The 24,308-nt window shown below is 48.9% G+C and overlaps 2 protein-coding genes across 2 annotated transcripts; both read right to left on the bottom strand.

Moving 5' to 3' along the window:
* Positions 1–1,165: 1,165 nt before the first annotated feature.
* Positions 1,166–2,398, bottom strand: LOC120706730 (ethylene-responsive transcription factor ERF071-like). Its single transcript, XM_039991438.1, has 2 exons — positions 1,961–2,398; positions 1,166–1,864 (listed from the first exon to the last, which is right to left on the bottom strand). The coding sequence occupies exons 1-2, from the start codon at positions 2,085–2,087 to the stop codon at positions 1,368–1,370; spliced, it is 624 nt and encodes a 207-aa protein (XP_039847372.1). The 5' UTR covers positions 2,088–2,398; the 3' UTR covers positions 1,166–1,367.
* An 8,508-nt stretch (positions 2,399–10,906) lies between these two features.
* Positions 10,907–13,168, bottom strand: LOC120706729 (pectinesterase-like). The gene is made up of 2 exons (XM_039991437.1): positions 12,094–13,168; positions 10,907–11,774 (listed from the first exon to the last, which is right to left on the bottom strand). Exons 1-2 carry the CDS (start codon positions 13,088–13,090, stop codon positions 11,077–11,079), a joined length of 1,695 nt encoding a protein of 564 aa, XP_039847371.1. The 5' UTR covers positions 13,091–13,168; the 3' UTR covers positions 10,907–11,076.
* Between the last annotated feature and the right edge of the window lie 11,140 nt (positions 13,169–24,308).

The following is a 24,308-nucleotide window of genomic DNA, read 5'->3' as shown; positions in this document are numbered from 1 at the left end:
CATGATGTGGAGTTTGATGAAACATATGGTTCACATGAAGAACAAGAAAATCGTGATGATGTGAGAACTTCTCTCCAAATGGTGCGTGTTGAGAGTCAGGGGGAGAGCTCCTTTTGTGGCTTGATTGAGGTAGGTACCAAGGTTAAGCTTGTCGTGCACGCGAAGTCCACACTATGCTTAGCTTCCACGCAAAAGATGAGCACCAGATGATGACATGTGGGGCCGGCCGGCCTGGGGGTTGGCTTTGTACATGTTGTTCTTGTATTCAAATACTCACCAAAACTGGTGAAACTCATATGGGTCCACAGACATGTAAAGATATGCAATTGTGTATTTAAAAAGATAAGCCATCGTTCATAACGCAAATATGGCATGACATTGCACTGTAAATATCCGAGGAGGTATCTGCATCTAGACACCTGAGCAGAAGATGCCGAGTTCGCTTCCTATCCTCTGGTGGTCTCACTCTCACCGGCAGACAGAGACAGGTTGGTGGTAGGTGCGAGGACGCGGGCCCCTCTTGGGTTTGTTCCGTTCCTGCGTGCGCCGCCGGCCCAAAAATCAGCGGCTGCCCCCCGAATCTCCCCCAGCCCACGGTAAAGCGCCTGCCGCGCGCCTTGGCCTGCACTCCAAGCAACAACCACCGCGCGCGACCCAAAACGTGCGGGAAGGGAAACTGTGCTAGTACCGTGTACGACCGCCCCGCCGGCGATACCAGTACGACGCGGCCGCAGAAACAAGGGGCGCGAAACGCCGAAACGGCGGCTCGCTCCGGGCGGCAGGCGCGCGCTGCTGCCGCCGCCACCGGCGTTGCGGTCTACGCGGCGTCTCCGCACGGCCGCATCAGCCGTTGAGCTTCGATCGTACGGTCCCGAAAACGACTCGCCTCCTCCGTTGGCGCCTACCTGGTTGGAGCGCGTCTTCTGTTTGAATCTTTCAGCTCTGAAAGATCGGAGCTGGGGACATTTCCCGTTCTGCGCTTGCAATGAACAACGGCGACACGGCGGTGGTACAATTGATCTTCCAAATGCTTATAGCAGCCAAAATTCTACAAGGGAGTAAATGATCAAGTAAATGCAACTCAATCACAGCGATGGGCCAATTTGTTTACATCTCGGAAGCGAGATTCCTCTGCCGCGAGTTGCGGAAGAGCACGGGTCAGAGCTGATCGAACTGCAAATCTTGATTACACGATTGACTTGGGGAGTTACAAAGCACGGTCACAAATGAAATGAAACAATGGATGGGTTCAACGACACAAGACAAGGATCATCAGCTCGGCGTTAGCCACTCATGGCGACAGCGGACGAGCAGGGGGGATTTTTTTCCACAAAATTAACGGACAAAAGAACATCAGGAGGCGTCCGTTATTCAGTGAAGAGCGACAGGGACGCCGGGTAGTAGTCCTCGAAGCTCCACAGCCCGGAGGGCACCGGCGCCTGCGGCTCCTCCGCGACGGGGGCGGCGGCGGCGGCGGCGGCGGGCGCGGCCGCGCTCCCGCCCTCCATGTAGGGGATGCCGAGGAAGTTCATGTAGTTCTCGTAGGCCATCAGCTCCTCGGACAGCTCCTTGACCTCGTCGGACACCGCTGCCTCCGCCTTGGGCGCCGGGAGCACGGCCGGAGCTGCCGCCGGCACAGAGGCTGGGGACGAGATGTCGTTGGGGAAGTTGACCTTAGCCTTGGCGCCCCGGATGCGCCTGGCGGCGCGGTCGTAGGCGCGCGCGGCGGCCTCGGCGGTGGGGTAGGTGCCGAGCCAGACGCGGACGCCCTTCACGGGGTCGCGGATCTCCGCCGCCCACTTGCCCCACGGCCGCTGCCGGATGCCGCGGTACTGGTTCTTGCGGCACCGCTTCGCGCGCGGCGCTGCACGGGATCAAATCAACAGATTATCGATCACACCCTTTGTGAACCGAACCAAGAAAGAAGCAGAGGAGGAAGAAATGGAAGCCGAGGGCCTACCTCTCTCGCCGGAGGCGCGCGGGGCGTGGGAGTCCTCGGCGTCGGCTTCGGAGTCCGGCCAGAAGTCGGCGGCGGACACCCGGCGCCGGGCCGGGATGTAGTCGAAGATGATGGCGCCGCCGCACATGGATTCCTCGAGTAACTCGGAGGGGAGGGAAAGGTTCTTGGTGGAGTGCTTGGGATCTGGTCCGAGTGGAGTGGAAACAGGGGGAGTCAGCTGGGTGTGTTTGCTGCGGACGTTGGATTGGGTTCGCCGGTATGAGACGGCCGACGGTGTATTTATACAGGGTGGAGTTGTGGGCGCGCTGACCTGGATTAGGCTGGAGTCAGAGGAAGTGCAAGCCAGGCGCTCCAAAGCTGGAACGCGCTTCGGACGGACGTACAAGGCAGGCGCGAGAGACTACTCAAGTTCTTTTTTCTAGAAACAACACGAGACTACTGGTTTGATGGGGTAATGGCCTCTTGTCAAATATAAGATAGGAATAGGATACACGCACCAGGTTATTTAATTGCTACTCCATCTTTTCTAAAAAAAAGTCATGTTAGAATTTAAAATTTGATCTAGAAACAAGTTATTTTATCATGGTCAGGATATGTCTGTCCGTGGAATAATTAATTAATCAAATGTGGCTAATAAATAGTACAAGCAATGTCATTTTACTGTTGGGGATGAAAATCAGCCAAACACCAGAGAGAGGGAGAAGGCAACAAGGAGAGCAAGTGAGAAGAGCTCGGGAGAGAGAGCGCCCCTCTTTGACCCCTTTGGTCAGCTATATATAGGAGGGGAGTGAGGTAGCATTTTGTCTCTGGTCTCCTATAAAGTACAGGATTTACAAATACGTAGGTCTTTGGACCGTCACATGAGGCTCATTTATAACATGGGCTGGGTCATTCCCTCAACAGTAGTCCTTCAGCTACTTTAATTTGATTGGAACAACAAATCATAGTAGCTGAATATATAGGAAGTGGTCCAGACCTATCTATGACTTCGGCCCTGTGGAAAAATCTCATGACCACCCATACGTGCGCCTCCCTAAAAACTCCATTCGAAAACCTAATTGGACAGAACAGATGAAGAAAATAGCATGCATCCATTGAGGGTCCACACACACATGACGATGATGTCGAGCTAGTGATTGACTCGACCTTGATGGTGAAGCGGGTCTATGGTGAATGCATAATCTTAAGATGATTCAAAAGAATCAGCAAGAACAAACTCGTTTTACTTTTCATGTTTCTAAGTATGATCACATATTTGATAAATTTCTTAGAAACGGAAAGATCAAGTTGTCTCATACCATACTGCCGTTTGAAGAGTTGAACTGGCGTGCATATTACAAGTGGCCTAATTCTTTTTATCATCCAACTAATGATTGCAATATTTTTCATCGACAGATACTATTGTCAGTTAATGAAGGATGATTGGTTTTGTGTGAGATGCAAGATGACAAGGCTCGTTTCCTATTCATACCATTAACCTAAATAATGTCAAGGTACTCATGTGGCCAGAACAACCCAAAGGAGCAAAGGGAAAGAATGTTATCATTATTGAGCCAAGGCCGAAGAATGCCATTAACAAGATTTTGATCTGGGAAGTGACGTTGATAAAGACTCATGATGGAAAGGAGACACTGAAAATCACTATCGAAGCTTCAAAACTAGGGGGGTGCAAGAGAATTGTATCTGACATGCTGCCCAGGTACGACCCATCAGACCGGTTGCTTCAACGAGTCAGATCGGTCAGACACAGAACTGACCCAAAAATTTTAATACTAAGCGCCCATAAGTGGGTACTTGAAAGGTGAAAAAAAAATTAGCGAAGCACAAACTCACCTTTGATCAGATAAGTACTCAAAGGACGTAGGGCTATTCCCTGGAGGATTTCGTTTATCTATGGCGAACCTAGGGCTGAGGATCGTCACCTTACGTGGGAACTTCTAAAGCGTATTCGGCTCCGATCTGATAGACCGTGGGTAATTATGGGGGATTTTAATGAAGTGATGTGGCAGTTCGAACACTTTTCGGAAACCCGAAGGAATGAGCGTCGCATGGAAGCCTTTAGGGATGTTCTTGCTGAATGTGATATGCATGACCTCGGCTTTACAGGGCTACCGTGGACGTATGATAACATGCAGGCTGGGAGGAGGAATGTACGCGTCAGACTGGATAGGGCAGTGGCTACTTCATCTTGGTCAAACATGTTTGAACATGCTGCTCTTGACCATCTGGTATCGCCTTGCTACGATCGGCGCCAGTGTTACACCCCCGAGAGGGTGGAAGATTGTTGCGGTATGAAATAATGTGGGAACGTGAGGAATCCCTGACGGAAGTGGTCGAGGAAGCTTGGTCGTCGGCAAGGCCGGGGGCGGATCTCGGATCGGTTGCACGCGCTCTGAAGGAAGTGATGGTTTCTCTTCAAGAATGGAGCAAATCAAAGTTTGGCTCGATCCGAAAGAAGCTGAAGGAGCTGCGAGATAAACTCAATGCTGCACAAAGTGGTTCCGACAGTGAGAGTCGCGAGGAGGCGAAAAAGATTGCTGCAGAAATGAATGAAGTCCTTTATAGAGAAGAAATGATGTGGCTTCAACGATCAAGGATATCGTGGCTGAAGGAAGGGGATCGAAATACAAAGTTCTTCCATAGGAAAGCTGTGTGGAGGTCAAGGAAAAACAAAATCAAAAAGTTGAAAGCCGACAATGGTCAGTGGTGTGATGATCCGGCCGGAATGGCAGGCATGGCATCTCATTTTTTTCAGAACCTGTATAAGAAGGATGAACATGTGACTCCGGATCATATGGTTAACCTGTTCAGTGAGAAGGTAACTGCTGAGATGAATGATCTATTATGCAGGGTTTTTACTGATGAGGAGATTAGTAATGCCCTATTCCAGATTGGGCCGTTAAAGGCGCCTGGGCCGGACGGCTTTCCAGCCCGCTTTTTCCAACGTAACTGGGGCATCATCAAGACGGAGGTGACTAGTGTTGTCCGAGCTTTTTTCAAGGACGGGGTTATGCCAGGTCAGGTAAATGATACTGCCATCGTCCTTATACCAAAAATTCCCCACCCTGAATCCTTGTCTGATTTCCGGCCGATTAGCTTATGTAACGTGCTTTATAAAGTTGTGTCTAAATGCTTGGTGAATCGTCTTCGCCCTATCCTGCATGATATTATATCACCAAGTCAAAGTGCCTTTGTTCCGGGAAGAATGATAACAGACAATGCTATTATTGCTTTTGAATGCTTGCATGCCGTCCAGAATTCTTCCTCAGCTCGAACAAATTTTTGTGCATACAAATTGGATTTATCTAAGGCGTACGATCGTGTTGATTGGTCCTTCCTTGAGAAGGTACAACTGAAGCTGGGTTTTCATAGAATTTGGGTACGGTGGATCATGTCATGTGTCTCCTCTGTACGTTTCTCTATCCGCTTCAATGGGGTCCCAACAGACTCCTTTACGCCAACACGCGGTCTCCGTCAAGGTGATCCTCTTTCGCCGTACTTATTTTTGTTTGTGGCTGATGCTCTTTCAATGGCACTGCAGAATGAGCTTGTGGGAGGGAACCTAGAGGCGTTGAAAATCACAAGGGCTGCCCCTGAGATATCCCACCTCCTTTTTGCTGATGATGCTCTGCTATTCTTCAAGGCGAATGTTGCACAGGCTCACTGCGTCAAGGAGGTGATCAGGAGATTTGAACGTGGAACTGGCCAACTGCTAAGCCCATCCAAATGCTCCATTCTGGTAAGAGAAAGTCTATCTGCTGAGGTCAAAGGGGAGATATGTAATGTGCTTGGCGTGGAGAGAGCACAATTTGAGGCGAAATATTTGGGCCTGCCAACCCCGGATGGCTGCCTGAAAGATAAGCGGTTCCAGCCACTTAAAGAGAAGTTTGCAAAGTGAATGGCAGCTTGGACAGAAAAGCTTTTATCCTCAGCAGGGAAGGAGGTCCAGATTAAGTCGGTGGCGCAAGCAATTCCCACATATATTATGAGTGTTTTTCAACTCTCTGCAGCTACATGTGAGGAATTGGAGCGCGGCATCAGGAACTTTTGGTGGGGTGCACAAAAAGGGCAACGAAAACTCATTGGATTGCTTGGGAGAAATTCACTCGTTCTAAAGATAGAGGGGGCCTCGGCTTCAGGGATCTCCAAACGTTCAACCAAGCACTGCTGGCTCGGCAAGCGTGGAGGATCCTGGCCTTCCCTGACAGCTTATGTGCCCGACTCCTGAAGGCCAGGTACTTTCCAAATGGGGATCTCTTGGACACAGCTTTTCCAGCGTCGGTGTCTCCCACTTGGAAGGCCATAATGTTTGGCTTGGAACTCCTTAAGAAGGGTGTTATATGGCGAGTGGGCAATGGAAAACAAATTAAAATTTGGAGGCATGCATGGATCCCAAAGCCGCATTCTCTCAGGCCTGGAAGGAGCACGAGATCATGCCGACTAAAATGGGTTCACCAGTTGATTGATGAGGATTCCCGTAGCTAGAAGGAGGACCTTCTCCGACGTTTCTTCCATCAGTTTGATGTGGATGAAATTCTGAAGATGCATATTCCGTGGCGTGAAGAGGAAGATACGATTGCATGGCATTATGAGAAAACTGGCACCTTTACGGTCAGGAGCGCGTACCGCCTTGGTACTTCACTTAAGGAGCTGGATGCGGGCCATTCGTCTAGCAGCGCCAACCCTGATGGGGCTAGGCCTGCGTGGAAAAAGTTGTGGAAGCTCCCAATCCCCCATAAAGTTCGCATCTTTGCATGGAAACTGATCCATGGTGGACTAACCACGAAGAGCAACAAGAAGAAGAGGGGGATTACCCATAACGGCGTGTGCGACCTGTGTGGAAGTGCGGAGGAGTCTGAACATCACACGGTCATTACGTGTAACCATGCGCTCGCTCTCAGAGAGGCGATGAGAGAGTGCTGGGATCTGCCGTTGGAGGACGAGCTATCCTTCTCAGGGCCTGAATGGCTGTTGCAGCTCATTGACAGGAACAATGCGGGGGAAGCAGCGCGGCTGATCCTAATTCTGTGGCATGCATGGTATGTGAGAAACGAGCTAACACATGGAGGCCGATGGATTCCAACTGAGGGATCAGTTAGCTTCTTGTCTGGCTACTGGACTACCCTGTCTAGCATTAAGCAAGGGGGCGCTGAAGATCTGAAAGGAAAAGCGACGGTGTCGAAGCTGACGGACACAAGGGCTCGTATTCCTGCCAAATGCAGGTGGCAAGCCCCGGCATCCGGCTGGATAAAGATAAACACGGACGGTGCTTTTTCAGAAGCATCGGGCGAGGCTGGCATTGGAGTGATTATCAGGAACCACTTGGGGCAGGTAATTCTATCGGGCTGGAAGTACATTGATAAAGGAGGCTCAGTGGAGCAAGTGGAAGCGCTGGCGTGCAGAGAAGGCTTAGCTCTTGCAGCTGAATGGGCCCCCGGTCAGGCAATTGTGGAGTCGGATTGTTCTACAGTGATAAAGTACCTTGCATGCCCTGATGCCCAACGTTCTCCTTCCACCTTCATCATCAGAGCCGCACTGGAAGAAGCCAGGAAACTACTGAAGGTGGAGTTCCGCCACATAGGGAGGGATCAAAATGGAGTTGCCCATGAGTTAGCACAGATGGCCAAGCGCCTTCGCCATAGTGCTGTTTGGAGAGAGCGAGTACCAGTTTGTGTCGAGCAAGCATCTTCTATTACTCAGTAATAAAGCTCTCTCTTTTCACAAAAAAAAAGGACGTTGCCTAAACAGGTGAGCAGGATAGAAGAGAAAAGATCACTGTGCTGTCCCGGCTGTTTGTTGCCTGCCTACCTCTGCACGGGCCTTGGAGTGCGTGCTACTGCTGCGCCTTGTGCAGAGCTGGGCTGCCTTCTTGCGAGTGGGCTGGTGCACCGAGCCGGCCTGCTGCAGCTGTGTAAGCAAGGCCTGTCCCAGCCCGGGAGGCTATACGTCGCCCAGGCTACGAAATTCCACGTCCATCGTCTAAAGGAATGTGCGCTCGTTGCTTGACTATTTTAGGCCCAATAATAGTTTTCTCAAATCAGCCCACACATAGATGCATTGATAGTGCTAGCAGCAGCAGCATATACCATACAGATTTGTTGCATGTGATAGCGACGCGCATGCATATGATGCGACCTGCTGGTGATAGCAGCCACATGCATGTGATTTCTTACACATGCATCCGGCATGCATACTGGCATACTGTAACATGACAGGTTTGCTCCATAGTAATTATTTTATTCTTTTTCCTCCTTTGTTTTTCTTCTTCTATTTTTTATTGCATCTTTCAATTTTCTTTTTCCGGCAAGCATGAACGCTAATCATTCATGTTATTCTTTTTATTTTTATTTACCATGCTCTACTTTTCTTCTTTTATATTTTATTTTCTTATTCAGTATTAAGTTTTTTTTGAGTTTTCTTATATTTTTATTTTCATTTATATGTCCCTTCCATTAGTTGCTTTGCTTTCTCCATTTTTTCTTTCCCTTCTATTGTTATTTTTCTTTTCTCATTGACGTGATCTTCTTTATTCTCTTTTTTTCTTTTTCTTGTCTCATTGTAACATTTCTTTTCTATTTCTTTCTTTTTTTTCTTGGCATGGTAGGTTACTTTGTATCCTAATTTGTTTCTCGATTTCTTAAAATTAGTTTTGAATGTATAAATTTCTTTCTTGAATTTTCTTTTTCATATAATATAAATTTGTGATTTATAACACTTAATTCTTTTTTTCTATTTTTTATTTAACCTTTTAGTAGGTTTTCTTTTCTCTCGTTTCCAACTAAGAATTTTTAATTTAATTATTTTACTTCTTAATCAATTTTATTTAACATACTCACTCATAACAACTGTACTAATAATTGATAACTTTTTTACCTAATATGATTTTCCCTATTGTATCTTCTTGAATATTTTTATTTTATTCTTTAATTTCTTATTTCACTTTTTTTACCTAATCTTTATGTACCTATCCTTTTTATATTTTTTATATTCTTATGCTACTCTTTACTGTTCAAACTATCTATTAATCTTTTATTCTATGTTCATAATATAAGTGTTCCAGGCGTATACTTTATTTGTTCGCGTTATAGATTAAATTGTTCGGCCATGTTATTTCATTTGTTCGTGGTATTTATTTTTTACTATTTAGTATATACAATCAAATGTTCGTGATGTTTAATGTTTTGTTCATTGTACATTATTATTTGTTCGTTATGTTTAATTTTTTGTTCATAAAAATATTTTTTTTGTGTTGTTAAAGTATTTGTTCCTAGTAGTTGAAACTAATTATTTAATATTAAAAAATATTTTTTAAAAAAAATCGTGTGAACATAGGCAAGTGTGGTCTTGTTTTGAAGATCTTGTAATAAAAAAGATAATGGTGTAATCCAAATTTAATTTAGATGGTCAGTTTAATAATTATAGTTTTTTTAATTATAGATTTGCATGCATATGGTGATGTCATAGTGGTTGTTCTCTGCTGCACGCATTCACATGGCTCTTTTTTATGTGCACTATAGCATGAGTGTTATATTTTTAGATGTTAATATTAATTTAGCATATTAGCCTAATAATTAATTTCGACCCACGAAGGAGAGCGCATCTCTTGAGATGATGGTGGGAAATCTGTCAACCGAAGTGACACATAGCGCTTGGGCTGCGTGCCCCGAGCTGGGCCGGCCTCACCCTCCAGTCGCTGCCAGCCGCCAGGCCTGCTACGCGAGGCCGGGCTGCTGCCCACGTCAGGGCCCATCAGTCGGCTCCTTACTACTTCCTCCGTTTCAAATTACAAGATATCTCAAAAATTTTAGAGAGTCTATATATTTGATCAAATTTATATAATAAAATAATAATATTTATTATATAAAGTAAATATCATTAGATTCTTTATTAGTTATATTTTTATATTATATCAATTTAATATAATAAATTTTTATATTTCTCTCTAAAATTTTGGTCAAATTTGAGATTTTTTTATTCTCCAAAATTCTTGAAATGTCTTATAATTTAGAACCGAGAGAGTACCTCATAGATTATTTTACTTGATGAACAGTATAAAAACTGACGCACTAGCGCGCTGCGACACTCATAGCGTGTAAGCAAGCGCCGGTCACGCATGCTCTCCAACACTCCTCCCTCTTACACGGACGCTTTTCGAGTCACCGTGTGCTACTGTGCGGGCGAGTCCTCCAGCATTTCTCTCCTCCACATCCGCTAGCTCATCGCTACAATCCTTGGAGAAGGACTTAGCCCCCATGTAGAGGGACTACCGTCTACCCTCACTGACGTGTGGGTTCCATGCCCGTAGGGCCCGCACATCACGAGGGCTGGCTGCTGGCCTCCAGGATGACCTTCGTGGAGTTGCTGTGGGGAGAAAAAGAACGCGGCGGAGAATTCTTTGTTGCGGTTGTGAAGCAGGCGATGGCGGGACGACAAATGAGAGGAAGGCAGAGGTGCAGACTCCCGAAGATGATTGGGAGAACTGGGGGAATGGTGGCTGGCAATGCCTTCCTCCTCTAGGCTAACGGATAACCTTTCATATAGAGGGGATGATGAGAATCGTTTTTGAGGGCCGGGGCGGCAGATGGGATCGAATCGGAGTAGCTTGATGGCGCGAGGCAGCGACGGGGAACATGAATACATGATCATCCAACAGCGGAAATTAAAGAGAGGAGCCTGTGAGCAGTTCCGTCCCGTCCCTGGGATCACACGGGCGGAGACTAACCGGGACAGACAGCTGCCACACACAACGGAAGGGAACACAAGACCATTTGTGATGCGCAATAGCATGGTAACTTTCATCAGATATGATACAGCAGATAGCATTCCAACCTGCTCCATCCGTTCCAAATTACAGGTCGTTTATTTTAGTAAACCTAGATGCATAGCTTTTGGAATGGATCTATAATTTGTAATGGAGGGAGTAGCTAATAGCCTAATACAGCTATAAATCGAATCGAGGTGATCTTGCACCACTTTTTATTCTGTTGTATATATTCTCTTTTTTTTCTGTATACCTACCTACCACTTGCAACGAATACAATCCACTAAGGTCGACTTTGCACCGACTTAATTTTCCAATTAGCAGCTAATTAACGATCCATCATCATTATCTATTTTCAGTTGAGCCCGCTCGTGAACGGCACGCCGGTCTGGGGCAGCCAGAAGTCCCCGAGCACCATGTTCCCGACGGTGAAGTTGCCGGCGTCGGCGGCGCTGCCGAGCACGTGGAACCCCGGCCACGCCACCCGCCTGCTCGTGTCCGCCCCGGGCCCGGTGTTGTTGTACTCGGCGTAGAACAGAGTGGCCAGCGCGAAGTCGCCGACCCACGGCATCCACCCGGCGGGGTCCACCGCCGCGTCCACCTCCGACTGCATGATCACCGTCCGGGAGTAGAGCTTCCACGGCCGGCCGAGGTAGGTGGCCACGGGGAACGCGGCGTTGGCCGCCAGGTCGGGCGCCGCCGCCACGACGCAGCCCTGCAGCGTGGTGCCCGTGTTCTGGTTCGGGTCGTTGCGCCCCTGCGCCGTGACGGTGTTGCTCTGCCCCCGCATCGGCAGCCGCGAGTAGAGGCTGCAGCCCTGGAACACGACGGCGGCGTTGCCGAACACGTAGTCCACGGTGCCGTAGATTTCGCAGGCGCGGTAGAACTGCCGGAGGGAGTGCGTGTACAGCGTGTCCTGGTACGCCTCGAAGCTGCACCGGTAGAACGTCGACAGGTCCGCGCCGGACCGGAGCGCCACCGCCTGGTGCTTCGCCGGCCCCGCCGTGTTCCGGAACGTCATGTTCACCGCCACGAACCCTGTCCCGAGAACAGCTGCGGGCAGAAAATTAAAGGGCCCAGAAGGAGAAGTTAGAGAGAGCTACAGTGTCGTTGCCCTAATATATATCATGGATGGATGTCAATGTCATGTTAATTACTGTAGTTGTCATGTAAGGTAAATCTCAACTCAACTTTATCAGAAGAGTCAGCTGACTTTGACTGACTACAAAAATGGTTAATTTTGTGCCACTTGGATAATGTGTCTGCGCACCGACACAATTTGTTGAAGAAATTGTGCGTACCGACACAATTTTGTGCCACTTGGACCAAACTTAATTTGTTGAAGAAAAAAGAATCAACACGAGACGCTTACCGAACGTTGCAGAGTTGAAGGTCGTCCAGCCGTCGACGACGCTCCGGTTGCCGGTGATGATCGACTGTCCGATGCCGTCGCCGATCATCATGACGTACTTCTTGTTCTTGGGCACCACCACATTCTCCTCGTACACGCCCGGGGCGACGCGTATCACGAAGTACCCGCCGCTCCCGGCGAGGTTGCTCGGCGCCGCGGCCACGGCGTCGCCGACGGTCGTGTAGTTCCCGGCGCCGCTCTGGTCCACGGTCACCTCGCCGACCACCGGCACCGCGGCGGCGGCGCCCTCGAGCGCCATCCTGCGGACCATCTCGTCGTCGGTGGCGTCGAACAGCCCCCTCCCGTGCCCGTGGTGCGGCGGCTTGTTGGCCGCCGACGACCCCCTCGATGACCTCTTGGTGGCCGGCACCCACGCCCTGGTGAAGAGCGAGAGCGCGACGCTGTAGAACTTGGTGCTGTTGGCCATGGGCACGGCGAGCCCGTCGCGCACGGACCACGCGGCGGCGGCGGCGGCCTGGAGGCCGTCGGCGCACGTCTGCTGGTTGGTCAGGATCGCCGACAGCAGCGTCTGCACGTCCTCGGCCTGCGGGTCGAGGAGCGTGCTGTTGGCGGAGGTGTTGAGCGTGGCGCCGGCGGCGGAGAGGAAGTCGATGTTGAGGCCGGAGAGGAGCTGGCAGTCCTGCAGCGCGGCGACGGCGCCGGGAGAGAGGCCGCCGCGGGCGAGGTAGCGGTTGACGAGGCCGAGGAACCGGTTGGCGTTGGCGAGGGACCTGGCCACGGAGAAGCGGCCGTAGGTGTAGAGGTTGCTGGTGCCGTTGGACGGGAGCACGGTCCGGCAGAAGCTGGGGTCCGTCGTCCCGTTGCACGCCGTCGAGGGCGTCACCGGCGCGGCCGCCGCCGCCGCCGTGTCGGAGCGGGCCGCGACGACGAGCAGGGACAGCGAGAGCGCAAGTAGGATGGCGGAGGGCATGGTGGTGGCGCGAATGTCCGCCGCCATGTTTGCTTAATTAGTACGAGGCTTATGGAGTACAACCTGTTAATGAGTACTAAGTGTGTTTGTGTACACTACTCGCTTGAGCTCGAGGTGATGAGATGGATCGGGGCCATGGATCGACTTTTATAAGGTGGATCCGAGGGCTTCATGGTAATTTTTCAAAAGTTGGCAGGTCAAACGTGGGTTGACTCGTGAGGTCCATGTGGCTCTGTTCGTGGAGCCCGGTGTCCCTAGCTTGGCTGCTGGGGAGGAAGGAAAGCACGTGGCGTCTGCCCGATGACGGTGGCGGCGAGAAACCGGCGCGGCACGTCAAACTCTCGAGCTGGAGGGGGGGGGGCGGGGGCGAGTTGCATGGGGGAGGCCACATTTGTCTGAGTTGGGTTGGTCGGATTCAAACACACGAGCTGTTGCTCTATTCATTCATTTCCGTTTTTGCATCTTAGGATGACGGTACTACAACACAACTTCAAATAGGAATACGTGGTTAGTTCCGATATCATTTCAGTTAGGCTAGCGGCCATTTTGTGCCTCAAGTTCTGCAGAAGACCAAACAATCCAACTTCAGGGCACAAATTAGAATGTGTTTTTTTTTGTGATAGGTATATGGATCGACATGTTAATTTCTTCCAAGGATAGCTTTGAGATCGATGGTGCTGAGCAAGTGTCGAGCATTAAGCCAAGCCACCCACGCACCTCCCAAAAAAAAGGGACACATATATCAACCCATGCATGGCTGGTGGCTACTGCTAGTGTGTTAGTGACGGAACCATGCAACCTGCAGGAGGCCTAAAAAATGGCAGGAACTTAATCGTGTCCATCGATAATTAAACTAGTCGAGCTGGGTGTGCGTCAAAAACCACCGAAATCCCATTTGCTAGCTGCCGGTCCTGCAACTGACAATCCGAGAGGGACTAGTTAATTCGCGCGGCCAGGCGCGCTCCGGCGGCTCCACACAGCTTGCTTGTTCCCGGGGCCACAAGATGTAGGTGCGTCCACCGGATGCGAGTATGTGACGGCCACGTACGAGTTTGTAGCAGAACTAATCGAAGTTAATTAGTAATTCATTTCCGTGCTGTATGCATGGTCTGCGGCGTCCCATACAGTTAGGCAACCACTAAGCAGCAGTGTGGTTGACCCCTAGTGGATCGATTTACTATACCGTGATTGCTGTCTGTTCGGTGGCAGATGACTACTTCCTTCTGTCATAAATCATTAGCTGTTTTGACTTTTCTGTATAGTTTTTACTATACATCTAGATATATGCGTAACAAAATTTATATAAGAGTTGAAGTAGTAATCCTCCAACGAGATCCCACGAGGCAGCAAAGCATGACTCTTCATGCATGGTGTTATTATAACGAGATCCCACGAGGCAGCAAAGCATGACTTGACAGGCGGATCGGAGGAAGGAGATCGATGCGTCAGGTGGACGCGTCGAGTTTGGCAGCAGATCCGAATCCACTTGCATGCCTGCCGTGTCCGCTGACGAGATGATGCGCGTGGGTCGAGAGGACTCGAGGCGAGGGACAGCGGGGGTACGCATGCGGTGCGGGCTGCTGGATGTTTGTCAGTGGCGCTGTGCTCCTGTAGCTGTAGTGCTGTGCGTTCCGCGCGCGCCGCCCGGTTAATCCGGTACCGGCGCACAGCGCAGGCCAGCTGGCTGGAGCTCCCGGCTAGCTTTTTCCTTTTAGAGGAGCTCCGGGCTAGCTAGGGCGGCCAGGCGATGACTGACCCGCGTACGTTGCCAGCCAGCCCAGCCGTCGTATCGTAGCGGCCATGATTGACGGGCCTAACCAAACCAACCAACTCCTTGCTGCTTGGTGCCTTGGTGTGGAATGGTTGGTGCCTTCGCGCGCGGATTCATCTCTGAAATGGGCTCATGCTCTCATGGATCTCGCAAGCTATAACAAGGCCTGTTTCCATGAGGGTGGTTATGTACAGTAGACGACGGGGGCGGATTGAAGCCCATCGCGTCCTGCCCGCCGAGTAGCATGGCCCAAGAGCAGCCCGCAGCCGCCCCGACGACGACGACGAGGCCAGCGCTGCACTGCGCGCTCGGCGTCTCACAGAGAGAAAATAGAAAAGAAAATGAAGCGAGCGACTCCGGTCGACGGAAAGAAATGTTGTGTCACTGCTGTGCGATGAATGCTCAGTAGAGCCTGCTACTACGGCAGGTGACGAGGCACTTGTGACGGCTCTAGTATAGTTGCTACGATAATGATGATCCAAGTAACAGGTTCACAACGACGACAACTTGTCGACGTCCAGTTCTCCGGCGAGCCGGCCAAAGTGTCTAGCCTATTACAAGTTTCATGATCTTCTTCTTACTCAAGAAACGAATATAATGCTAACAGCACAAAGGAGACGTGCGATTACAGCTCGGAGCAACGGATCACGAGTGCCAGTCTGGGCCGAAGACTTGTGGGTTGGGCTTGATAGTGCAACGCGGTCGATTGGCGGCCCGGTTAGCCTTTGTAGTCGAAGGAGACAGGTGTAAAACATCCCCCTCTCCTTTTGACATGGCTTGCCCCCAAGCCGGTGCTACTGGAAACTTGGCACGTAGAGCAGCTTCATCTTCCCAGGTAGCCAGAGAAGGCGGCCAAGATGACCACTGAACAAGGACTTGAGATATAGTGACATGATCTTTTGTATGAACTCTTCTATCAAGTACTTTAGCAGGAAATTGCAGAGCATCAGTTTGGACAGGAAGAGTGTCACTTACTTGAGTGAGATTACCAACCGCCTTTTTCAGCAATGACACATGAAAGATTGGATGGATACTTGTAGAAGCAGGAAGAGACAGTTTGTAAGCAACCTGCCCAATTTTCTCCAAGATCTGGTATGGACCAAAATATTTGAAAGCCAATTTATGGTTAGCTCGTTTCTGGAGAGATGATTGCACATATGGTTGTAACTTGAGGAACACCCAATCACCCACATCAAAATTTCTTTCTGATCTATGTTTGTCAACCTGGTGCTTTTGTCTTTGTTGAACTCTGACTAAATGTTGCTGTAGAAGTTGAACCATGAGCTTTCTCTGACTTAACCAATCCTGCAGATCAGGGGCAGAACAGGCTTCTACTACATCAATGCCCAAATGTCTGGGTTGTTGGCCATATAAAATTTCAAATGGGGTTTTGTCCAAACTGGAGTGATAACTTGTGTTATACCAAAACTCAGCAAGAGACAACCAATCCTTCCACTTGTTGGGACAGGAATGAACAAAACATCGAAGATATCCTTCCAGACATTGATTAATCCTTTCAGTTTGTCCATCAGTTTGAGGATGGTAAGCACTGCTCATTTGAAGTTTGGTACCAATCAATCGGAAGAGTTCTTTCCATAGTGTGCTAGTAAACACTTTATCTCGGTCAGAAATAATGGATTCAGGAAGACCATGCAACTTAAACACATGTTCCTTAAATGCTAAGGCCACCTTGTAGGCAGTGAAGGGGTGAGACAAGGGCACAAAATGGGCATACTTAGAAAACTTGTCAACAATCACCATAATGCAATTATAAGAATGTGATGATGGTAATCCTTCTATAAAATCCATAGTGATAACTTGCCATGCAAACTCAGGAACAGGAAGAGGTTGGAGAAGCCCTGGGTACTTAACTCGTTCAGATTTAGCTTGCTGACAAACTTGACAATTAGCTACAAACTCTTTGATCATAGCTTTCATCCTTGTCCAGACAAACACTTGCTTAACTTTCTGATAAGTGACAAAAGCACCAGAATGACCACCGACTGGGCTAGCATGGAGAGCTGTAATAATTAATTGTTGGAGCTGGAAATCTGGAGGCACCAAAATTTTCCCTTTTACTTTGATGAGTCCTTCCTGGAGAACAAAATCACCACAGGATTTATGGATGGTGAGAGCAGCCAGCAGCTTAGCAGTCTCAGGAAACTTAGCATAAGCATGACTTATAGTTTCTAGCCATTCTGGTTGAGAGCAGGACAAGGATATAAGTTCCATTTTGTTGTGAGGAGTAACTCGAGACAGTGCATCAGCCACTGTGTTTTCAACTCCCTTGTTGTAGACAATTCTATACTTGAGACCCATTAGCTTAGTCAGAGCTTTGTGCTGCCAAGGAGTAGACAACCTTTGGTCATCCAAATGAGTCAGACTCTTTTGATCAGTTTTGATTACAAATTCAGCATGGTGTAGGTAAGATCTCCAATGGTCCACAACAAGAAGGATGGCTAAGCATTCCTTTTCATAAGTAGATAGCATCTGGTTTTTAGGCCCTAAAGCTCGACTGATATAAGCAATAGGGTGACTCTCTTGGAGTAACACTGCCCCTACCCCTTTATCAGAAGCATCAGTCTCAATGACAAATGTCTTGGAGAAATCAGGCAAGGCTAGTACTGGAGTGGTGCTCAAAGCTTGCTTGAGAAGGAGGAAGGCTTCATCATGGATAGAAGTCCACACAAATAACTCACCCTTTTTTAACAGATTTGTCAAGGGTTTACTGATAAGGCCAAAGTTTTTGACAAACTTTCTATAATATCCTGCAAGTCCCAAAAAACCTCGGACTTCTCTGACAGATTGAGGTGTAGGCCAATTCTGAATATCCATGACCTTTTTAGGATCTGTAGCAACTCCATCTTTGCTAATGACATGACCCAAATAATGAACTTGTTGTTGGGCAAAAGTACATTTCGACAATTTCACCTTAAACTGATGCTGTTGCAGTAACAAAAACACTTCTCTGATATGTTGTAAGTGTGCTTCCCAAGATGAGCTATATATATCAGGATATCATCAATAAAAACCACTACACACTTCCTCAGCAATGGTGCTAGCACACAGTTTATGACATGCTGGAAAGTTGCAGGACCACCAGTAACACCGTATGGCATAACTTTATATTCATAATGGCCATTGTGGGTCTGAAATGCTGTTTTGAATCTGTCTGCAGGACATACTAGGATTTGATGATATCCAGATCTGAGGTCCAAAGAAGAAAACTAGAGTGCACCAGCCAATTCATCCAAGAATTCTTCCATAATTGGCATGGGATAACTGTTCTTAATTGTCAGGGCATTAAGCCTTCTGTAATCCACACACAATCTCCATTCGCCAGTCTTTTTCTTCACTAGTAACACTGGAGAAGCAAAATGGCTGGAGCTTTCTTGGATCATCCCATTTCTCAGCAGCTCTTGGACTTGTTGTTCAATCTCATCCTTTTGAGCAGGACTGTATCTATAGTGTCTCAGTTTAAATGGTTGGGCACCAGGTATAAGAGGAATAGTATGTAAATGGGACCTGGGTGGTGGTAAACCAGTCAGTTTGTCAAAGATGCACGAAAATTATGTGATCAGCTCTGTGATAGCAGGTGGCAATTCTGCTTGCTCAGGAGAAGAGTTGATCATAAACAGTTCTAAAACACACCAGATATCCTCATTTTGTTCCAAGGTATGTAACTGACTAGCAGAGATTTTGGACAAGTTGGAGGTTTCAGAAGTGAGACCTTGTAATGTTATCTGTTTGCCCAAGTGATGGAAGGAAATCCATTTTTCAGACCAATGGACCTGCATGGGATTGTGTTGTTCTAACCAATCCATACCAATGATGATATCATAGCACTTAAGAGGCAATATCTTCAAATTCAACAGAAAATTGTGGCCTTGGATATACAACAGACAAGACTGCAATTCATGTGTGCACCAGATTGTAGCACCATCAGCAATTTTCACAAGAACAGGTATATGCAAAGGTGTCCAATTGGGGAGTTTAGCTGCTAGTTGTTCACTGATAAAATGTACTAGAGCTACCAGAATCCATCAATATCAAAGGTGTTTGACCACTTAGATTGCCCATTACTCTAATGGTCCTAGGAGAATCAGTGCCATTGACAGCATACAAAGATAAAGCCATGAGTTCCTCACCTGAATCTGAATCTGTATCCAGAGTAGTCTTGTGCATAGTTTCAGGATCTTGCAACAGCTGCCATAATTCGTCTACCACATGAAGTGCCACTTGAGGGGCACATTTGTGAGTTGGCCCCCATTTCACACCACATTTGTAACATAGGCCTTTAGCCCTACGATAAGTCTTGATAGCATTGAGAATTTCTTCAGTAGAACTTAACTTCAGAGAGTCAACATGTTTCTTCTCTTCTGGGCTTGAGAATTGAGGGGCTTTAGAAGATGTCATTGGTGCTAATGATGAAGAATTTCCAGAATGCAACTTGACTTGTGGCTTATATGCCTGATACAAGTCAGCACGTCTGTTGTCACGCCTTAGTGAAGGCATGGTCAGTTCCTCCTGCAATAGAGCCAAAGAACCAACAGTATCCAGGTCGATGGGTTTGTGAATCATAACTACAGCTTTAATATCATCTCTTAAGCCATCTATGAAACAATTTGTGGAAAGGGCAGCACTAAAAGCAGGGTCATGAGCTCTAATCTGATGGACTAATTCATCAAAATGTTCTATATATTCAGAGACAATAGAGTGTTGTTTGATGTGGAAAAACTGTCTAAGCAAATGATTGTGCTGATCCTTTTCGAATCGAGCACATACTACTGCACACAACTATGTCCATCCTACATTCTTAATGAAAGACTCTACAGACTGTAACCAAAAATTAGCAGTACCCACGAAGTTAAGAGTAGCAAGTTTCACCCAGTGCTGAGATGGTATGGAATATAACTCAAAAAAGGATTCACACTTTTTCTGCCACAGTTTGGGATTTCGACCATCAAATTGGGGAAAATCCATTGGTGGAAGCATGGAACTCCAGGGAATAAGGTTGGACACTGGTTGAGACAGTGAAACAGGAGGGGAATATGTAGTAGGGGAGGGGTGGTCAGAGGTGAACTGCGCACCTGTGACCGGAGGTGGAAGGAGGGTGGTGACCACCCCACAACCAGACCTCCGGTGATGTAGCTCAACACCGTGGCCATTAGGCCCTGAACTCGCCTCTTTCGAGGATTGTGCCAGATGGGGGGCACCGGAGTTCGTGAGGTCAATGTGCTTGACGTCGAACACCTTGTAGGCGGGATCGATGGCTTGGTGGCGAAGCTCGAGACGACCGATCTGTTGGCCTAGATCGTCGATCGACGCGTTCAGGCCCCCAACCTTGATGTCCACTTCAGAGAACTTGGTGTCGACGGAGTTGATGCGAGATTCGACTCCTGTCTTCCGTGTCGTGAGCTCGGCGAAGGACGCCGTATGGCTCTCAAGAGATCGTTTGATCGCCGCTAGGGAAGTGGCGATGTCGGAGATCTGCTTGTCGGCTTCCATGACTTGCTTCTGGAGACGAGTCTGGTACTGTGGGCGCTGAAGGTAGTCGGGAAGATCGGCCAGGATGGCGAGACGGAGGTGGAGGCAATGGTGGAAAGGGTGGATAGGAACGAATCTGATACCAGATGTGACGGCTCTAGTATAGTTGCTACGATAATGATGATCCAAGTAACAGGTTCACAACGACGACAACTTGTCGACGTCCAGTTCTCCGGCCAAAGTGTCTAGCCTATTACAAGTTTCATGATCTTCTTACTCAAGAAACGAATATAATGCTAACAACACAGAGGAGACGTGCGATTACAGCTCGGAGCAACGGATCACGAGTGCCAGTCTGGGCCGAAGACTTGTGGGTTGGGCTTGATAGTGCAACGCGGTCGATTGGCGGCCCGGTTAGCCTTTGTAGTCGAAAGAGACACCCTGACAGCACTTCTCAGCCGGCTGCCGGCGGGGACTCGCACGCGCACTGGAGCTGCAGATGCCGTGCCCTGTCCTGCAGCAGGGTAACGAGCCGAGCACAGGCGTGGCCGCGCCTGTGACCGACCTTGCCGCGTGTCCTCGGGCGTCCGGTCAGCTAGCTTGACCTCTGGGAGTCTGGGGTGGAGTCTGGGGTACAGCGGGCGGACCGGCGGATGCTCCCCGACCGAACCCAAGCAAAATTCACGGTTTTCTAGTACGACACCCAGCCAGAGCCGAGTCGTTCAATTCTCAGACGTCAGAGTTGGTTCGGCCCGCAGCTCACACGTGACCGACCCTCCGCTCTGATCTGATGCCCCGGTACCACCCTTCCTTCCTTCACTTGTACTGGGTGAGAAGTGAGCTGAGAGTTGAGAGCTCAGGAACTGGATCGTGGGTCGCCCAACCCCGGTCGCCAACGGACTCGTCCGCCAGTGCTGCGGAGCGCACGGGGACCGGCTTCGCGCGCGGCGCGCGACGGCGGAGTTACTCGCGGACAGCGGAGACAGCGGGATGCCGGGGGAGGAGACTCTCGCCACCGCCAGAGAACGCGCAATTTCAGTTGGCGCCGCGCGACCCCGCGACCTCTGCCGCGGCTGTGCATGGCGATCTGATCTGGTCGCCGCCCCCGGACAGCAACAGGTATCGACCGACAGGCGACGGACACACACATGTAGTATATGCATTGCATCGCGGCTGGCTTATTGTTACCTGCATCACCGAAGTCAATTAATGTCGCGCTAGCTATGAGCACGAGCAAGCAAGACAAATCTTTGTGCGGTGCCACTGCAGGAGAGCCACTGTGTGAGGTGGCTATGGCGACCGCTACTAGGAACGATAGGAGGCTCGTTGGGGAAGGGGAGTGTGTTGAGATATCGCTGATTGGAACACAGTTGTGAGGGCATGGCTAATAAGCCAGCTGGCAGGCCGGTTGTAACACCTCAGGTGTTAACCATCTAGAATTAAATTAGTCATGGCCATTAGTTCCAAAATTCACGCAACAAATCACTAAACTAAGATTGTTCTTGTCAGCCTGGGCCAGACCGGTCTGACCGGTCGGGGCAACCGGTCTAACCGGTTGAAGCTGGGTTAACCATTTTTGAGCCCACAACATTTAAATCACTCTCTCTCTCCCTCACAAACTCACTCACCCTCACCCAGCTCTCTCGTTCCCTCCCCCGAGCTCCCCTCTCCCAAACTCTCTCTCTCTCCCAAATCCCTACTCCAAACTCCATTTCTAGGCATGGGGAGCTTCAAATCGGGGTTGAGGATCATCCTCTACATGTGCTTCTCCCCGGGGTGACGTGGATTCAAGTTCTTCGCGGGGGAAAGGCTCAGTTAAGGCATTCTAGCTAGGGATGGATCGATCTCCTTTTATAGATAGTTTTAGGTGATCTCCTCTGGTCAAAAACGTCCAAATGTATCCCTGAACTAATGCCTAGAAGGGTTTTAGAAGTAGTGGGTGATTTTCGCCGCGCCAAGGATTCCAGCTTTTGGTCTGGGCAGGACCGGTCTGACCGGTCGGATGGACCGGTCTGACCAATAGCGTGGCTAGGTTAAGTAGGACCGGTCTGACCGGTATTGGGAACCGGTCTGACCGGTGGGGTTTTGGCTGAGAGGGTTGAATGCGGGATAGTTGGTGCAAATAGTTAGAAATTAATTTGGTTGTTGGTTACTTGCTAATTTTTTAAATCATGCATGCATTCTCATATCATATGCATATGCACACGTGTAGCAGCCGCATCAGAGGAGGTGGTGTACGAGGTGGTGGCGGAGCCGCAGGGGCAAGCCCTGCAGCAGGAGGTTCGCGAGGAGTCGGCCCAAGGCCCGGCTAACCCTAGTGCTGAGCAGTAGTCTTAAGGCAAGCCCCGGTGCACAACCTAATAATTTAAATCATGACACCTATTTATGTATCTATTACTTGTGCATTATGTTTAGAAATTGTTTAAAACTCTAGTTGCATGATCCCTAGGTTTCCCTGGGCCTTATACTTGTATGTGTAGGTCGGTAGCACTGCTATACTTAATAGGGTTCGGTAGAAGTCGAGTGATATTCTGTCACTCGCGAGATATAGGAGGTATTTATATTTCAGTACATGAGTATTAAATTCAAGATGGAAGGTAGTGGATGGGAGACCAGGTGGGGGATGTGTAGACCCATCTGTGTTGATTAAGGACCGTTCTGTTGTCGGCTGTGCTGATCGGGGATTGAATTGTACTAACCGCATGCCGGGAGTAGGAGGTAGTCGAAACCGGTAAGCCGAGTACCGTTTTGCTGCGAAAGTACAGGAACCCGCACCCAACTCCTAGGGTAGTCGAGTGGCCACAAAGAAAGAGGTTGCATATGGTTATTTTTGGTGGTCTCACGTAGGACTCGGCTGACTATATATCGTTGGGCTGGTTACTGTAGTTCGAGGCGGGGAGGGGAAAGGTCGGTGCGTGGGGTCCGACAGGGTTTTTGCATGCCGTGTTGGTTAGGTCCACCTTGGAAGGTTAAATCGAATCGATTCGCCGTGTCTCGCGGTTATGAGAGCCTTGATCTCTTGGTCACATCGTAGAAAAGAAATGGAATAAAAGGAGATGAGATGCAATGAGGGCTGATGTTATTTAATTAATGGTTTGCTCACCCTGAATGATGTAGATTTGCAAATCATATATGGTTAGTAAATCTATTGATATAAATGGAAGCTAAAACTTAGAAAATAAGGACTCACTTCTAGCGCTTTTCTGCAAAACCAACCAATAGCCAAAAAGCCTTGCATGTCTAAATATGTGGGCTAATTATACCCACAGGTCGAATAAGTTTTGCTTAGTATTAGTTGCTCAGGGTTTGTTGCCACCAATTTTTATTACAGGGCACCCAGACGTCGACTTCTGCCCCTGCTGTGTCAAGTTCATCCGCCGAGATGCAGAGGGGTGGCAGGTCGTGGAGCGAGACCCTTAGACTAGGGAGTTGGTGGGTTGCACACTTGTGGGCTGAGTGTGCAACCCCTATGTTCTGCTCAGGCCGGTCTGACCGGTTGGGTGAACCGGTCTGACCGGTTGCATGCAGGCAGAACTGGTTGAAGTAGTGTTTTCTAGTTTCTTTTGTGTTGGAACTTTGGCTACTCTGTCATAAAGTTTGAAAATTATTTGAGTATGCAAACTACTAGAAAAATTGGCGCGCTAACGCCGCGCCTACACGTGATGTGCGTATATGGTCGTATGGATTGAGATTCAGTGACTTACTGAAGGTAAGTCACTGAGTACTGTAGCAGTGACTTACCACCCCTTGATAGCCGTCCATTGTAAGATCAACGTCTCGATCAGGATAAGCAGTGTGTATGGTACAGTATCAAACAGCACATGTGGTACAGAATTTTGCTACAGTAACATCCGAAATACTCTCGCTACAGTGATTTTTGTCTTCTTGCGCTAGTTACGCAGTCACTGAATCCGCGTCCTGGTCGTATGGCCTGCTGGGGCTCGTTTGCTGCAGTGCAGAACTGATATGGCAAAGATGATTCTGAAT

Source organism: Panicum virgatum, chromosome 5K (assembly GCF_016808335.1).
Source record: "Panicum virgatum strain AP13 chromosome 5K, P.virgatum_v5, whole genome shotgun sequence".
Classification (NCBI taxonomy): domain Eukaryota; kingdom Viridiplantae; phylum Streptophyta; class Magnoliopsida; order Poales; family Poaceae; genus Panicum; species Panicum virgatum.
Note: the sequence above shows the minus strand (reverse complement) of the source record. Positions and strands in the feature narration are given on the sequence as shown.